The 18,804-nt window shown below is 37.6% G+C and overlaps 1 protein-coding gene across 22 annotated transcripts in view; it reads left to right on the top strand.

The window, feature by feature from the left end:
• PARD3 (par-3 family cell polarity regulator) overlaps positions 1-18,804 on the top strand; it is a 678,503-nt gene that overhangs the window by 466,219 nt on the left and 193,480 nt on the right. For 20 of the 22 annotated variants that reach the window (XM_045061110.1, XM_023256519.2, XM_023256518.2 and 17 more), the window contains one exon: positions 11,788-12,019. In XM_045061110.1, the coding sequence (XP_044917045.1) occupies positions 11,788-12,019 (232 nt within the window). Of the gene's footprint in view, positions 1-11,787; positions 12,020-16,646; positions 16,765-18,804 lie in introns of those variants that run through there. The other 2 variants (XM_023256522.2, XM_023256521.2) reach the window with 1 other exon arrangement.

Here is an 18,804-nt window from a genome sequence, read left to right as displayed (position 1 = left end):
AAGAGAAAGAGTCTTGTGAATGTGTGTACCTACAACCAGAGTGCTGTGTTTTCCAAAAGTCCTGATTTTAGAATTTTTCCCCCAGACCGGTCTGTTGAAATCTGGATACAAAAAAAAAAAACAAAAAAAAAACAAACAAACAAACAAAAAAAAACAGAAAAGAAAAAAAAGGCAGCTGTTGTACATTTCAAACTTTTGCAATGTGAGCTGTTGAGACCCTGCCAGTGAGTTACAGCAGGCACTGAACTGGAATTCAGGCCACTTGAGTCCTTGTCCACGTTTTTCTGATGAATTTGGGATTCTGGTCAAACTACCCAAAAGGCTTGAGCATTAAGTTCCTCATTGTAAAACTGAAGATTTGGACAATGGGGTCATGGATTTTTCAAACTGTGCATTGTGACGCCTGGTCAGGAGGGGAGGCTCTGTGGTTTTGGAGGGGTCCAGAAGTCAGGGGGAGGCTGAGTAGCAGGGACTCTGCAGAGCCACCGGCCTCACCCTTCACCCTGCTGTCCCCACTCTGTTGCCTCAACTCTTGTGGGTTTTTAAAGTCACTTTTATTACATTGTGGTTCTCTGTAAATGTTAATATTAGAAAAGGGTAGTTTGCAATGTTTTTAGAAAAGCCTTGAAAATCTCTGGTTCAGATGATTTAGATGGTTTCTGAGGTCCTTTCTAGTTGTAACATTCCATGATTTTGTGTACCTGTTCACTTACCTATCTAACTCCTGCCTGCTAGGATCTCTCACCTTCTATAGGGTCCACAAAAGACGACATCACCATGACTGTTTTATTCCTGTGTAACTAAGCACAGGGTCTGGCAAATCACAGGACTCTGAATATTCGTGACATCAATAAGTGAGCTCCTGCTTAGCTAGCACCATTGTGTGCATGTGGAGAGAAGGGGGGAGAGACTTTCAGTATGCAGTAAGATGGATGGTGGTGTCATTTCATCATTCCTGTTTGTTTTCCACACTGAGCCTGCATGTACTAGACCTTTGATGCCTAAGCAAAGTCTAAAAAAAAGTCCCTCAGGTCTGGTGTTACTGCTGGTGATCATTAGGCACCTTTACATATGACTGGATATGAAAAGGTGTTCTATGGCTCCAGTTGTGAGAAAGACCAGCTCAGTTAGCTCTTCCCTTGTTTCCCTACACACCGTCCTTTTCAGAGTCTGGCTTCTGGATTCTCAAGGCCTGGTCTGCATACTTCCTGTCCTTATGGCTTCCCAGGATCCACCTTCTTGTTTCTGGTTGTCCTCCACATCCTTGCTGTTGAGCGCACTGTCCCTCATTGCCAGGGAGTCTAGTATCCCGCCATTGTCTGTGCTCCGTGGGATTCTAGCAGAGGGTGCTTTCTTGTGCTGTGGTATGACTCCATCACAGCCACCGGGGGAGATGAACATGCCCTTTCACTATGGAACATTGCTCTGAAAAGAGGACCACTGACCTGACAGACAGTCCCTTTGTTACTCTATTGGTGTGCCTGAGATGTGTGGAGATGGAGGGTGGGCTGCTGTTGGAAGGCTGTGGGCCAAGGCCTGTGGTCAGGACAGACGGCTCCTGGGTTGCCATAGTTGGATTAAAGCACTGCCCCAGTCTCCTATTATCTACCCCAAGTTATCCCTTTTCTTCTTCACAAGTAAGATGCTTAGGCATAGGCATGGTTGGTTGCTCTTGTCAGTTGGGTTGAGCATCTCCCTGGTGAATATATTTTATGGCTCAGAACAGGCTTGCCTCTTCTCAGCAGTGTCGAAATCATGGCATGGGCACAACAATGGGGGCCAAGAGACTGGGGCGGCCTCCATGTGGTATCTGGTATCTGTCATCTTCTGTAACACTTACGTTCTTCCTGTGGAGATGGCAGAAGCCAGCGTTTTTGTCTCTCATTTAATCCATCTGGCCTTACCATGTTGTGTGTGTCTGTCTGGATCGAGATGGAGCTTTGTATTCTGGGACCCATTATCTCCGAGGCCCTACCTGTGCTTGACAGGTCAGGGCATCTACAATCTGCTCCCTTTTCTATGCAAATTACATACCCTGCCTGGATCTCAGCAAGTGGCTTCTGCATCCCCCATAATAAATCAGTTTCTGTTGCTACCAAGAAAATACATGCAATAACATTGCTTTGTTTTCTTTTTGAAAAATATATGGTCCCCCCCTTTTTTTTTCCTGTTAAAAGTTGCCAAATTGTAAGTCTTCCTATCAGTACAGTAACAGCTTTTTGTTGGGGTCAGGAAGTGAAACACAATGAAATCAAATACTGTCTTATTAATTGTACCTATTGATTTTAAGATAGATGCAGTTTGTAATTTTAAACGTGAAAACTACATGCCTTGAACAGACAAGCCATGGTAGACAAATTGCTTTTGAGTAGCTTGCCCACTTTTCTTATAGCACTCTTCTCAGGAGATAAAAAAGGACATTGCTCTAAAATATACATAACTTAGGTTAGCCATAGGAGATTTGAAGAAGGTAAATTTATGGTAGTAAATCAGCTAAGATGAGAGATTCTAGGGTAATTTTTTTTTGCTTATTAGTTATAAAACAGTATGTTGCATTTGATATCTTCAATTTTCTACCATCAGCATTCCACACACTGCTAGCCACTTTCATCACTAGTTATTTGAGCAAAATATGCAAACTAGGCCTAATTTTATCTTAAGCAAAACCCATTAGAAAATAGAAAATCTGTGACAAAATTCAGGATAGGGGTTTCAAAGAGTACTTTGTAAAAGATTTCCTATTTGATTAATATATACAATTGGATGCTGATCTCTAAAAATTTTTGTTCTGAAATGCTAGGAACAGGAATAGCCTGTCCCAGCCTTTAAGCCAATTTGTATACTTAAATATCACCTGCAATTGAAGAGAAGGAGCTTTTATTAATTTTAGGAAGTTTCTCAGTGCAGTATGGCTGTAAGCATGCAAAGTAGCCAAAGCTATTCCTCACATTTCTTTCCATAGGGGAAAATTAACTTAAGCTAAAGTACAATGAAAAGTTACATAGGAAGTGTTTGAATTATAGAATCCTCATTTCAAACACTTTTTGATAAGGAAAAGTATTTAAATAGTTGACCAAGAGCATACTTGGGAAACTGAATCATAGAGTACATACTTCCTGATTCATAGTCCTGTGATTTTTCTAGAAGGTTAAACTTCCAAATGGGAAAGCCCCTCACACTGAAACTACTTTAAAGTATTTAAGTGTGTGTTAATGAGTTGTGGCACCTAAAATCTGATTTTTAGGCTATAAGGTCCTGCGGGGCACAGGGTAGTCCAACCCAGTGGATAAACCAATACTTAAGAAGTAATGTGGTTAAGGGTCATTGTAACGCACAGGTTACCATGGCACCAAAAGTTGGGCTCCCCACTTAGCCTATGTGGAATTAGAGCAGATAGGTAGGTAGGGGGGAGACGGCCTCCCAGACAAGGTTTTGGTAGAGATAACTGCCATTGCTTGAGTGGTCTACACCTGCAATGCATAAGGAGTATATGAAACATCATGAGCAGTGACCTTTCCTGGATTGCCATAGTTGGATTAAGGTTGATGTATATAGTGCAGGTGGCAGCATAATGAGGAATGAGATTTAGGATGAAAATGGAAAACAGATCACAACCTTGTTTAAATTATTTGCATTTTATACTAAGGACCTTAAAGAACATTTGAAGAATTTCAACTAAGAGTAGGAGTGCTGGGGTTGTAGGATAGAGGATGGTTATCAGGGATGGGATGGTAAGTAGCAGTGTCAGTGGCAAGAAAATCAGTTATATGTCAGTAATGAAATAATCCAGGTGAGTAATGATGCTTGGCAATGCCAGAGAAAAGTAAGAAAATGCATTTACACGCTTAGCATTTCACACAGAAAGATGGATGGTGATGATGTGATTTTTTTCTCATTAGCACTTCCAGGCTCTGAAACTTAGAATCATCATCATACTGTGTAATCACTCCATTACCAAGCTTTCTTAATTTTTCCCCATGAAATCTACTAATTTCACTCCATCTGTTCAATCTAACTGAAATCCTCATTATTTAATATCTGAAATTATTGTTAGGATCTTCTAATTGGTCATGCTGTCTCTAGATTTGCTGAGTAAACTCTGTAATCACATTCTTATTCTCCGAGTACTTCAAGCTTCCATGCTCATTCTTGTCCAGACCATGCACTCTCCACGAAGTATATCTTCTTACTATCCTTGACTTTGCCCCTGCCTTCAAATGTGTACATTAGACTATCTTACTTCTTCAGGAAACTGTTTCCCAAGCAATCTAGTCTTCCCTTGACTTTCTAAAGCCCTGATTTTACAGAATGTCTCTGAGACTTTTTACTGTAAAGCATTTTTTTAGCATCAAGAAATTTTTGTGGATTCCCCAATATGGATTGGTTGGTAGTTAAGAACACTGGCTTTTGGGGGACAGTCATTTTGATTTCTCAATAAATAGCAAAATAGAGCATTGTTAGCCATTTACTACTTTATCACATTTATACATTGTTGTGTTATTTATTTTGTATTTTGTCACACACACACACACACACACACACACACACACACTTAAGAGTCAGAGCAGTGACCTGGAATCTCTTTCTTTGACACTGTAAATAATTTTCTATGTATTGTTAAAATATACAGTTGACACAAAGCTCACTCCTTGATTAAAAGTAAAATTTTTAGTGGAAGTTCCAACAGAATTGTGAGTGCTGCCATTTTGGTTGTGTAGCCAATCCATTCGGTCTGTTGAAAGGAAAGCCTGGAGCTTCACTGTACATTGTCCCCATGGAGAGGAAGCAATATCCACTGTGGACCATCATTTGAATGTAAAAATCAATTAGATGCCAAAAGGAAATGTGCAAGGGTTCAGAAAATTGAGGGTACGACCCTCATTGTACTTGTTCTGTAGCATTCTCTCGGGAAGGGAAGGATAATGGAGGTGACATTCTACCAGTATCTTCAGGAGCATTTTACCTGTTTCATTTGGAGGGATGATTAAAGAGAAGTTTAGAATATAAAGTAGAAGCAAAGAATGGTTTTTAGTATAAGTCTTAAATTCTTTGGAAGAGCGATCTTAATGGTTTTTACCCTTCTACCCACTTCTCACTCCAACATAAACAGAGCGGTTTTTGTTTGTTTGTTTAATGAAATGAATATACATATAGAATAGAGCACTTTTGGAATCATCTATTTACTATTTGAATTGTCCCCCAGTTGCTGAAAGCACTTCTCTGATACCACTTTTGAATGTCACATGATTCCTTCATCTGTCTTCACGGTCATATTCTTGGTTCTTCATCATGTCAGTTATTATTCCCACCCCACTTTTGAGTATAAAAGCTTCTTAATTCTTCATGTTTCATTCTTCATGCCAGCTTTTTTTTTTAAACATTCTGAAAAAGCTAAGTTTTTCCATTGCCAAGAGCTCATCATTCTAATGTTAAAAGTCAGAGTCCAGAAAAGCAGATCCTGTTATTCGACACCATCTGTATCACTAGCTGTTCATTTTCCACATCTTTCTTCCTTTCCAAAGTCAAAATATTCAACTTAAATAAGAAACAGAAATAATATTTATATCCCCAAAGTTCTTGAATCCTTTGTAGGACTTTGCAGTGCCTGGGAGTCTGACAGTCCTCAATTTATTTTTATTACATTTGCTTTTGTTTTGTTACCTAAGATTAATCCATAGAAGTTGGTAGGGGTCAGTGGATTTGCTAAGTCCAGTGAAATTTTCCAATTACTAATGTCTTATTGTAACTTACTGATTTTAAGTTTTAAGAAGATAGATTCTGAAGACTTAGTCATACTGTGTGCAATAATTCCATTTAATTTTTTGTCTTCTAAAATAAATTTTAAATTAAGAGTATGTGATTCTATCATTAGGTATTTCTAATACCTACAGTAGTCCTTCTTAAATGGAGAGCAGTACAGGATAGTTTTTCATGTGATTGGCTGTTTGTTCAATCATTCTGTCATTCACTCAACAAATACTTAATGATGCTTCTTTGAGCTGTGCCCTCAGAGGAAAGAACTTATTTACTGATGATTAAGAAGTAATATTATCATTTTCATTTTGTATTTCTCTGTTTCTATCTATTGAACAATTTATTTGTCTCTAGTAGGAAGTCTGAATAAATCATTTAATTCTAGCAAAGTTGTCACAGCTACCCAGCTCTACATTAACTGCTAACTCTTACACTTGTGATAGACTGTAGATATTCCACAGCTGCTCTAAAGTTTGATTTACACAATGTACCTGTTAGGATGCTTTCAGCTGCGTTTAGTAGAAAATTCAATGCAGACCAGCTCTAACCATGAGGAAATGCACTGTCTTCATTGCTGAGCTCTGGAGTTGGGCAGCTTTGGGGACTACTGATTTCATAGCCCAGTGGTATTAGCAAAGATCCAACATCTTCCTGCCCTTTTGGCTGCAATATCCACAACTCAGCTTATCCAGAGGGTAATTGCAAGGCCCAGAGACCTTTTACTTTCCTGTCCATATCCAACAGAGGGGAGTGAGCCATCTCCCCAAACATGGCTGATGGGGCCATTCTTGGACTAGTAACACTGGTCCATTAAATCAAGCAGCAGGCACCCATAGGTTGGTATATTACTGAGTTAACCCCTTGGAGCTAGATTGCATTCCTGAACACGATCAGAGTTCTATTAGGAAAGAGAAAGGGGGAATGTATTGTGGATAAGCAACCCACAGAGATCATTATAGTATCAACAGTAGCATTGCTTCTCAATGGGGGAGAAAAGACTCTCATGACCATGTAATTTAGAGTCAATTTTTGACAGTAAAATGTTTGTGATAACTAGATAGAAGTGTTTATTTATGGCATGAGCTGCAGAACTTTGAGTTTCAATTGAAACCTAAAGTCATTTTCTCCATAATCATTAACATATAAGTGCCCAATCTTTTCCAAACTTCTTGGTGACCCAGTCCTAACATGATACCTTGCAGAATTAAGTAGCTTAATTTGTAACATGGACTAGAATTTTAATTGAGCTGCATTTGCATCTGTTGAAAACATGGTAATTAGGTGTGTTTTAATTGCAGAATGACTATGCTGCATTAAAGAGACATAAGCATCTTCACATTATACCTTCTTAAAGGAAAAACCTAACAGTATCTACCTTTATAAATAATCACGTGGCACACTTCAGTGTATGGAGCAGGATAAAATAGAAATGTTAGGCAAAAATAGAAATTTCTATTTGTTTGGAAGAAGATAATCATCTTCCCTTGTGTAGGCTATCTGCAAAATGAAATCAAATAATCTTTAAAGATGAGCACAATTCAAGAGAAAAAAATATAAAACACAGCATTTAAAATAGATTATCTAAATATAAGTTTATAATTAGTTCTTGTATTGTAATTTAGTGTAGGAACACAATAGATCAAGCCACTTACTCCTAATATATTATCAGTACTTTTCTTAAAAAAATATTTATATGAATTTTTTTGTGGTTTCCTTTAAGTTTAAGGGAATAAAAATATTTTATGTACTTTATTATAAAGGTAATATTACTAAATGTACAAACATTGGCTGCAAAAATTTAAAAAATAACCCGATCAGTATATCTGTGACCTTGAATATACATAGTTTAAAAAATTAAAGATGCCTAACCAATTTATTTAAGCTTTGGATAATCACCATAATTCTGCATAGGTATAGGGCAAAGTGAGAGATACTTATTTTTTTCTATCAAATAATTTTAGAGTTCGAAGCATATATACTACGATACTCTAAAAGAACATCTTATGTTTGTACATATGAAGCCACATATTGCTAAATATTTTTAATTAGTTGGCATTCAAAGGGATTAGTTAAATCAGTACACCCCCAGAAGAGTTTCTGTGATAATGTATTATCTAAATTAGAATGTTCAGAATAAGCATAAAGAATTCTCAAATGTGCAAGTATCATTTTAAAACAGTCCACTTGCTTGGGGCAGGAAACTGAATTAGGATTTTTGATTTTATAAAATGAGGTTACAAAACCCGAAGTTAATAAATAATTTAATACTAATTTTCTCTGTTTCACCCAATTTAGAAAATAAGTGGTATTGCATACACCAGAAAATTATTGTGCCTATGAAAAGAATTGGCAACCAATATGACTTCAGCATATAGTCAGTTGTGAAGGCACTGCCTTTATTCTATTACCGAGCCAAGAGCCGACATATGCCCTTGTACTTCTGCCAAAACTATTAGGCAGAAAACTAGCAGAACCACTACTGATACTTCCATTCATGATTTATGATAATGGTTGCTGTGGAAGACTAAGTCATTTACATTTATTGAGCTCATTTTTTGTTTATAGTTTCAGACATTGTAGAGGGTTATAAAATCCATTAGACAATCCGTATAACACTAACAGTAATCACATGAAAAATAGTACAAACTGATTAGAGCAAAACCAAGTCTAGTGGGCCTTCCCGACATTGCCGTAGTTGGGGTGTGGCTAGTTTTGTCAGGCTTGATCGGAGGAAAATAGGTATTGTTCTGCAACTCGAAGAACAGTGATACCCAGAGACTGGAGAAAACTTCAGTTGGGATAAAGTCATGAGTCAGGTTTACTGGTAGTCTTTCATCTGAACCACCTCTTATGAGCAGCTGCTCTCTGCCAGGCAGTCCTCATTTTAGAAGAAGTTAGAGAATGAGAGGCAGACTTGTAATCATGTCAGATGGGAAGTACAATAATAAAAGTTTGTACAAAGAGTTATGCAAGTATGCATAAAAGGAGTTTTGGATGTTAGGAATTTTAGAAAATTCACTAGCACCCATTTATCTTTGTTGAGTATACCAATAAACTTGGGTTTTATAGTTCCTGAGAACTTTGGAGAATTGTTTTATAATGGTTTGGACGATTGTCTCAAAGTTAAGGCTACACCTGTTTCCCAAAGGGTTGAAACAGCAGTTGGCAATCAGGTACAACAGAGCCAAGTGTAAGGGTGTGTGACAAGATGCTTTAAGCCTGCTAAAGTTATATTTATATTCTCTTGGGAGAGTCACATTTGGAAAGGCTGCATATAATCAGCAAGTCATTGGGCTAATTGACCAGGATATTCTTTCCCTGCTCTGTGTAGACCAAAACAATTACAGCCTTAACTCAGCATTTATTTGTAAGGCTACTGAAAGCATACTGTAAATAGAGCATGCTGAAATACTGTAAAGCATTAACTAGCAATGCCCATCTGAAAGTTGTAATTGGCATCCTTTATCAAATCTGTACCATTCCCATTTATATATTAATTAACCAACAGGAAGAAAAGCAAATAAAAAAAAATTTACCAATGTCCTTTGGAGCAGGAGAATGGTTCACAATTCAGATAACCCAGTGCAGAAGGAGGCAGACCTTTCTAAAATCAGTTTCATGGTTGCTAATCAGTCCTAGAGTTTGTGTATGTTTGATCTAGGTTCTTGATTGATTTCATCAACATGAGCCACAAGTCACAGCATTAAATGAATACACAGGATTGACAATAGGTTTCTGAAATACAATGCTGACTGCTGGAATTATCTTCTGGACAGACTGTGTAGTGAGTGGGTGATAGATGACCTCTACATGTGTTGTATGAAGCATGGAATTGAGCAATCACAAACAGAGCTGATGAAAGAAATGCATGAAAGTCTTGCTGAAGTACAACTGTATGGGACATGAGACTAGGAAGAGCCCCAGAGTGGGACTGTGCTGGTCCCAAACCTTTCTGTTTCCTCAGCAAGAAATGGAAGATGTTGGTCTAAATGACCTCCAAAGTACCTTCCGGATTTAGACATGGTGATGCTTTTATTCTTTAGCTGTACTAAGGCATGACCTGCTGGGATGAGAAATATGTTGGCTCATGTTTTTTTGTTTTTTTTTTAAATTTTTTATGTTTATATTTATTTTTGAGAGAGAGACAGAACACGAGCAGGGGAGGGGCAAGGAGAGAGAGGAGACACAGAATCTGAAGCAGGCTCCAGGTTCTGAGCTGTCAGCACAGAGCCTGACACAGAGCTTGAACTCACCAACTATGAGATCATGACCTGAGCCAAAGTCAGCGTTTAACCCACTGCACCATCCATGTGCCCCTGTTGGCTCATGGCTAACTAAATGTGTTAAGAAAAGGAATTGGACACTTTTTTTTTTTTTTTTGGTATTATCCTAAGTAGCTCTGGCATTTAAAAAAAAAAAAACTTTATTACTTTGCAGTGGTCATGCCATTATTGATAGTCACTTCTCAGATTTGTGATGGTTTAATAGCAGAATACTGAGTTTGTTTTAACTGGTCTTATTATACTTTCATATTGTCTATTACTAACTGAATTGTCCCTTTGTGGTGAAGAAGCTAGACTTCGTGAATTTCACTTGAAGATACATTTACTTGTCTTAGAGGTCAGTTCTTTGTGAAATATTGAGAAGAGGCTTAACTGTTCTATTTGGTTCTGTGTTAGAAGAAGCTCAAAAACGTTGATTCACGTTTTATTTGTTGATGTACGAGAATAAAATGACCTCAGAAGTCAAGGGGCAATCTGAATCCCCAATCATTGTTATGATATTTGGAAGAAAATCTTAGGCAACCAATCTCAGAAAAGATTTATGATAGTGGCTGTTAGTATATACATTTATTGTTTTTTAATAGAGAAATTCTCAAAATTCTTTTGCTAGGTGGAAACCTACTCTTGTTTTCTTGTCATTCTTTCAAATTAAAAGGTTTAGGGTAGCAGGATGCCTGGCTGGCTCAGTCAGTACAGGATGTGACTCTCAATATCAGGGTCATGAGTTCAAGCCCCATATTGGGCATGGAGCCTTCTTAAAATAAATTAAAAAAAAAAAAGTTTGGGGTATTGAAGTTCCCTTGGACCATACGCTTATTAAGTGCTGGTTCAAAGAATGGAATATTATTATCACTAAGTAAATTTTGTATCTGCAAACTTCAGGGGAGTGTGAGGTTATTGATTTACACATTTTCCTGACTTTACCCACCTTTGTAGATGGACATGAAGAGTTATTTAGGATTAGAAGATATAATTGCATTTGCTTATGATGTTGACCTTATTTGATGACAATATAAGGAGAAGCTCCAGAAACTGTAAAGATCAGTCTTCTCTGTTCAGAAATCACAAACGGACATATTTGGGAGCCTGAAGAAAGAAGTCTTTGTGCTGAAATTGGTGTGCTTACTAGTGAATGGCACAGTTTCACAAATTAATGAGGGGCCAGATTAGATCTACCTTATCTGTCCCCATGAGGAAAGGAAGCACTTGAGGAACTGCTTGTTTTCTTTGCATTTTGCAAATCCAGCCCACAGGACCCAGAGGGGTCTATGCTGTGTGACAAGGGCCTACTAATCCCTCCAGCTTGCATGCTGCATATCAAGGAGGAGGTTACCCCAAGTGAATCAGCATCTGGCCCGAAGCGGCTTCTCTCTTTCTGTTGGCACATGATCTTCACATAGGAATACGCTGTGCATGGTAATCATCCACATCACATGTTCTGTTCTCATTCTCCTCACAAGCCAATAGCATAAGGGCGCCTGGCTGGCTCAGCTGGAAGAGCATGTGACACTTGATCTTGGGGGTAGTGAGTTCGAGCCTGTGAGTTGGGTGTAGAGATTATTTCAATAAATAAAAAGTGAAAAAAAAAAAAAGTAAATAGCATTGCAGTCCAGGTTGATAGCAGGCTGTACAGCAGTAGAAAATGTGGGAAAGCAATATCTTCCCATGTATTTTAGCTTCCTTCTCTTTGTTCTTTTGGTTCACTGTATTCCTTATCCTTGTTTGTATGTTTGTTTGTTTCTCTTCCAAGTGGAAGAAGACACAGAAGAAAGTTCAAGATCAGGGAGAGAGTCTGTATCCACTGCCAGTGATCAGCCTTCGCATTCTTTGGAGAGACACATGAATGGAAACCAAGAGAAAGGCGATAAGATGGATAGGAGAAAAGATAAAGCTGGAAAAGAGAAGAAGAAAGATAGAGACAAGGATAAAGACAAAATGAAAGCCAAGAAGGGCATGCTGAAGGGCTTGGGAGACATGTTCAGGTAAGTCTTCAACAACCCAAAACAGATGGTCGCTAAACATACGTGAGTGTGAGGTTAATACTAAATTTGAGAAGCACAGACTTGCAAACATTATCTCTGAGGTCCACCACAAATCTTTTCTCATTTTCAGTCTTCGCTATTATACTTGTAATTTGTACAGAATTTTGCTTTAGTTATTTCAGACCGTCTTAGCAGCCTTAAAGATGAGATCTTGCCAACCATGTAAATAACTGTTGAAAGGAAGAAAGGACAAGTCTTCATTTTAGCTATGCAGAAGAGTAAAAGCCCCATGGAGACAAAGGGCTATTAAAGCAGTGTTTGTTCTTTTGTGTGTGTGAACAATGGTTCATTATTTAAATTTAACATAGAACTCAAGTTAGTGGTAGCATTTAAAGGTTCATTAATAACAAGTCTAATAAATGTTGCAAATAGAGCTTCAATTAAGCTGTGTTGATTAATTTAATACTTATTACTTCAGTCTGTAAAGATTTCATTAAATGTAGTCTCTGGCTGTTTCCTGACAGTTGTTTTTGTGTCCCTAAATTATACTCTGGGATTACTTAGCATATCGTTTTTTTACAAATCATTGTTACACAGTAAAAGTGACAAGTTGTTCAGAAGTTGTACTGAAACTCTCCCATAAATGTTCATCTAAGGTGATTTATAATATTCAGGCATTTAATGTTAAATATAAAGATTGCTTGATTGTTCCATAAATTAAGCCCCTAAACATATCAAGATGATGGTTTGAAATTGAAAACATACAGCAGAGCCACTTGACTCTTCAAAAAGCAGTTACCCTGTATTAGGAATCCCTTCCTTTTAACTTTTTTTAATTGCAAAATGGGAACAAGAATTTTTATTTTCATGGAATTTCTTGATTTATGATCCTGAGGTTGACCTCAATAACTCAAGGAGTTAAAGATATGTCAAGCCTGCAAAGTTGAGGACTCAGGGCACAGCCTGCAGGCCACACCACACAACAGATGTGCTCTGTACACGTCTGATTAAATCGAGTGCCTGAAAGAAGTAACTATAGAGGTAGGTAACACAAAGCCTGGGCTGTTAGCCACATTAGCTTTAATCTAAATACAATGAGATTTCCATCTCCGATGCTTCAGGACACTGGGGTTCTCATAGTTTTACATTAGAGTTTTTCTTGTTTATATACCACTCCTGAATGTGTTTTCAGTCAGATCATCTTTCTTCATTATATTCCATGTCCAAGAATACTTACAGAATGAAATTGCTCTAACTACCACTTTATTTCAGTTTCTATGTTAGCCAGGGAATGTTTCCTTTTGTATATGCAAACTGACGGCTCCGAAGCTGGCCCCTACCTAATGCACAGACAGAAGACCATTGCCCATCCTTTAAAATTTAAGGAATATATGTTACTGTCTTCTTTAAATGAGAGAATACGAAAGAGGAGGGTATCTCCCCGAGACTTACACATTCAACAAGAAGTGCAGTCTCATCCAAGTGCCCTCCTGAAGTCTCACTGAAAGCCAATGGCTTGTTAGTTTTCGTTCATCAGCCAACAGTTCTTAGGTAGACCTAGTGATCTGTTCTTCTTGTGGAATAAAAAATAAGAAAATTTCTGGTTTGTTTTTATGAAATATGTTATAAATTATTTCATTACAAATTATTTTTTTCTGTAACTTACAACTCCAGAATAAGAGAGGCCATTTGGTAGATGTTTTCCTTTTGCGGCCAGAGGAGTGGAGAGTGTGAGGGCCTGGGGACATGTATGTTTCAAAGAGATCTTGACTAGTAACCCAACAACCACCTTTTTGCTAAAAGTTCTGTAAAATACTATATGATGTTTTCTCTAGATCAAATTCTGTACATTATACCTGCAACCTGTAGTGAGAGCCAGCTTTGTGATTAAGAAGTTGACCCATTTGTAATTTCAAAGGCCTGCATATTTTCAAAAACCAACTTCTCTGGTTAGGTACAGGAGCTAAAGGTTTTTTTTGTTTGTTTAATTTGTTTTTTGTTTTACTAAAAAATAAGCTTGTATTCTCCCAGTGTTTAAGAGTAGCTATTAAAGAAAATCACTATATTCATACCTTTCTGGGAACGTAGAATCAATGGTTTGCTAGAATCCACCCATGTTGGCTTTTGAGAACCAGTGGCTCAATGTTTAGAAATTTTGCCAAACACAGCCATTATAAAAATTAAATAAGTTTCATAAAAATCAAAAGCAATACTCAGAATTCACCACTTCCTAATTATGTTATCACATTTTATCATGATCTCTGCTTTCAAGGTTATCTACCCCTTTTGCACTGTCATGGTGCTAACACCTTATGCTGGTGCATAAACAGCTTTCCCCAGCTCCACCTTTACCACATTGTGTTGCCAGTTTAAAATCAGCCATACCATGGAAATGTACGAGTTCCACAAAACAGAGTTACTTCTCCTAGGAGATCAACACACCACCAAGTGAAGAATGGAATATATCTCAAGCAGAGTCTCAGTATCATGTCTGGTTTCCTCGAACATGGCTGTCTTCCATTTGGTTGCAAACCATTGCTTCCATCCTTGGGGAAGTGGCTGAAGCTTGCCAAACACTTCTTCAAAATGCTCTGAGAATAATTTATTAAACATAAAATAAGCTTTTTGTCTGATTGACAATTGGCTCTTAATCCTTCCTTCATACCATTATTTTATGTTCTAATAATTAGAGAAGACTCGTAAAGGATTGTTAGATTTTTCAAAATATTTTGTAACTACCTTCCATACTTATTGAATCCTTTTGAGACTAATACATTCTCAGGTTGATTCTTACATAGAATTTTCTTTTTTAAAATAACATAGGGGAATATAGTCCGGATTTAAAATTAGTCTCTTCCTTTCTTTTTGTTCTCTTAAGGAAATAGCGTGTGATTTCCTTTGCAGTATTGCTTTTAAATAGCTTAAGCAAAATGTGTATGTGCATATACATTTCTTAGAAGAGTTTGTAAGGACTTTCAAGTGCGGCTGCCCACTGTAGGCCTGAAGTACAAAGCAGAGATGTGCGTGTGCATTTGTGTGTTTATTGTTATGATTTTGTTTCTGTTTTTTTGGTTCAGATAACAAAGAAAGAGCTAAGGGGCAGGGACATTAGATACTGGGAGTCTAGCTTTCTAGGCATATAAACTTTTTCTCTTTAGTTGCTTGAAAAAGTAATAATATGTTTTCCTTCAAAAACAGGCTCATGGGCTCTTCTCCCAACCATCTCCCTCCATGGTCCCTGCAAACACACATACTCTATGCCTATCCCTATAAATTGTCTGTGATTTGAGGTCAAATTTGATGAGGGCCAAAAATATGGACCCTATTTTTAAAACGGCACCAGAGGAAACCATGCACATTGAATAAGTACTTTTATCGAGATAAACAGATGTCATGGTTTTCACACACTGAATGGTGGTTCCAAAGATGGTTTAATTATTGATAAACAGCTCTAGTAAAGAACGTTATGAATCATATAAATCAATCTTCTGTTTCTAAATTATGGACTATATGGAGTGCAAAAGCTGTCTTAATGTAAGTTTTAAATCGCAAATTCAAATCTATGTGAATTTGCATAACAAATGTAAAGTGTTTTATGTTTGTATGATTCTCTTTATATATGCTACATCTTCTTTTGCACATAAGGACCTCCTGTTGCCTTAATTAAAATGGCTTTGTATCTAAGAAACCTGAATGTGCTTACTAAGATAGGTAAACATGACTTGTCAATGTAATCATTGTGCAAAGTACAGAGCAGAGGGAGGGTCCAGCATTTTGACTCTTTGTTTATGTTTGATTCTCAGATACTTGGCTATTCAAAGTGAATATTTATTCCAAGATATTTTTGAGAATTCTGCAATTCTATGAAATAGTCACTAAAGAGGGAAGGAACCAACTCTGTCCTTTAGAAGGGGCGAGATCTATTATGTAATATTTTAAATGTGTTCATTTTTAAAGGAAAGCCACAGCATTGTTCAGCAACATGCTTTTGCCTTAGTTTCCATCTTTAAATGGAAATAATCCACAAGATTATAAAACCCCATATTAGGACAATATTCTCAGATAGTAAGTATGAAAAACTATGTGTTGCCCTTTTTTCCAGCCCTCAAGTACGATTTGATATTGCTTTGCCTGAAAGATTAGACTTGTTATCTTTTGAGTGTCGTGGAATTGTGTGTACGCTAAAACTAAAGGTTCTTAGACTTGACCTTACTCTGTACCGTTTAGATTTATTTTGTGCTTTTGTCCATATGTGAGAGCTGAGAACCTATCACTATGGAAGGCTAAAGCCAAAGTAATGTTGCAATATTACCATTAAAATTGAATCCTCCAATTACGTTTAAAATGATTACCTGTGTCCCTGCAGCATTGTTTTATTCAGTTCTGTTAGAGGAAATCGGTAATTTAGTTTGAAACCTTGTTTGGTTGAAATCAGATACACTGCTCTCTTTCCCCTTTTAGAATATGGTAGTTTTCCGAACACAAAGGACATGATCAGATTTTAAAACTTAATGTTGTAGTTTGGATTACACTCTTTAGGCTTTAGGAGAATAACAAACAGGAATTGTTGTTGCTTCCCTTACCTGTACTTACTAACTGTGTTGTCTATACCGTGTTTCTCATTTAGCCTTGCCAAACTGAAGCCTGAGAAGAGATGAACAACAAACCAGATTCAAAAAGGTCTTTGAGAAGCACATATTGCACAGTCGATTTTTAAAGCAAACAATAAATTTACTTTTAATGAATTCTTAGTGGCTGTTGACGAATTTTGTTTACGACATCAGCAGTTTTGATGGTTTAGTAATTTCCATATTAATCAATTTGGAACTTTTTCATCTTGATTTCGAGCTTGGGGGTTTAAATTACTGCTTGAAAAGGCAGAGAGTGTTTTTTCCTATCATTTGTATTAGCCCCTTTTCATAGCGGAAAACCATAGTCTAGCTGCTGGCGTATTCAGAAATCATCAGCACACACCAATCAGATGTTGGAATCTGCTTTCGAGATGATGTAACGTACTAGTTTGATTTCTTAAACAACACGGTGGCTAAGGACACGTGCAGGTGGTGGGTTAGCAGTCCGAGGGTAGTGAGGTGTGTGGGTTGGGATTGTCACCCATCAGTTGATGACCAAATTGGCCAGTTTGCAAGGTACTTTTTTAGTCCCTTTGTGGGTTACAGGGTTTAAATAAACAATGGGGGTTAGGACAATATCTGTGCTTCCCTTATCTGTGCTTGGGGGTGGCTGAACCAGCAAGTCCTTCCTGGGGAAAAGTAGAGATACTTTGGCAAATAGTAATTCTGAGATTTGCTGAGACCACAGGGAGTTGAGAGCACACACTCCTTTATAAAAATGTTTCTGGCAAGAGTCTGCCTGACCAAGTGATGTAATCACAGCTCTGTCAACGTGCAGGTTGATCTGAGACTGTCCATACTTTAGAATGAAGTTTTCTGCTTATAAGAAGCCTTAACTGACAATCTCTCCATTCTTCACATCTTCAAAATTGCAGATAAGACTCCACCTAGTTAGCTTTATTCTCTGCGAATGTTGGAATTGTATCCTACTTAAAAATAAATGTGATGAAGAAACAGAGAACCATTTAATAAAGGGTGTTGAGAGTTGGGGTGTGTGCCTGTGAGGACAGAACTGTGCTCAGACTTGGTAGCAGCTGCAGTCCGGCCTCACCCCGAGACCCTCCAGGCAAAAGCCCTCACCTGTAGTACAGAAAGGAGACACCCATAACAGTGTTTATTTGTTCATGTCGGAAATATTGAGGCCCGTAGATTTTTATGGCTCAGGCCTAATTGCCCTGCGGATTAATGCGACGAGTTTCACATTGGTAAAATTAAATGGCATTCTGTATAAACTGGCGATTTAGGGAATGCAGTTAAAATGCACCTGCGGAAAAGTCTGCCCATCTTTATGAAATGCAGGCACAGGACTTTGTAATAGAAAGAAAAAAAAAAAAGAACTCAAAAAGATAGAGTTTGCATAATTGTACTTGTTTTCCTGTTTGTTAGCAGGACAGAGACCAGCCCCGTTGTATGAGTACACATGCTGGGGGGATTCCTCGGAATAAGTTTCGAATTTGTAAATCCCAAGGACTTAATGTATGCTTCTCATTTGAATGGAAACAGAGATTCCTGTTTTTAACACAGGAAAATAAGTGTCAGATGGACCTGTTAGCAGAGACAAGTTCTAGGGTAGCTGATCTCATATTCTTCTAGAATTCTTCTCTTTCTTGTTAGCAGTTTTAAATAGAGAACCTCTGACATCGACAGCACTGCAGTTGACTGTGAGGAAGCCAGAGGAGGCACCAAGCATGACGGCGAGGCCTTTCTGAGACCTTTTCTGATGTTCTTTAACGCTTCTTTTCCACAGACCTGTGGCATGAATATAGAACACGAGTGTCAAGGATGACACCTGCTTTATAGTCTCCGTAAAGCAAACCTTTTCGTAAAAGAAATTTTTGACAGTTCTGAGATGCTAAGTCAATTTCAATTCCAGACGGTGTAGAAAATGGAATCTTTTTCTCTGCAATTGATGTGAAAATTGAAGGCTAGTGACTATTCGCTCTCTAATAACACAGGGTAAATAAAAACTATCACACCATTGAAAAATGTACTGGAAGACAGGCCAGGCTAATGACATTTACTGCAACATATATTGGAAATATTCTTTCTGAATGTTTTTATTTGTTTACCATTAGAGGTTCTATATCTGTCACATTAAATATAATGGGTCCAAGTGCCTGGTATTCCTAAATATATTTTTGTCAAGCCACAAAT

Source organism: Felis catus, chromosome B4 (genome assembly GCF_018350175.1).
Source record: "Felis catus isolate Fca126 chromosome B4, F.catus_Fca126_mat1.0, whole genome shotgun sequence".
Classification (NCBI taxonomy): Eukaryota; Metazoa; Chordata; class Mammalia; order Carnivora; family Felidae; genus Felis; species Felis catus.
The sequence above is the reverse complement of the archived record's forward strand: the minus strand, read 5'-3'. Positions and strand labels throughout refer to the sequence as shown.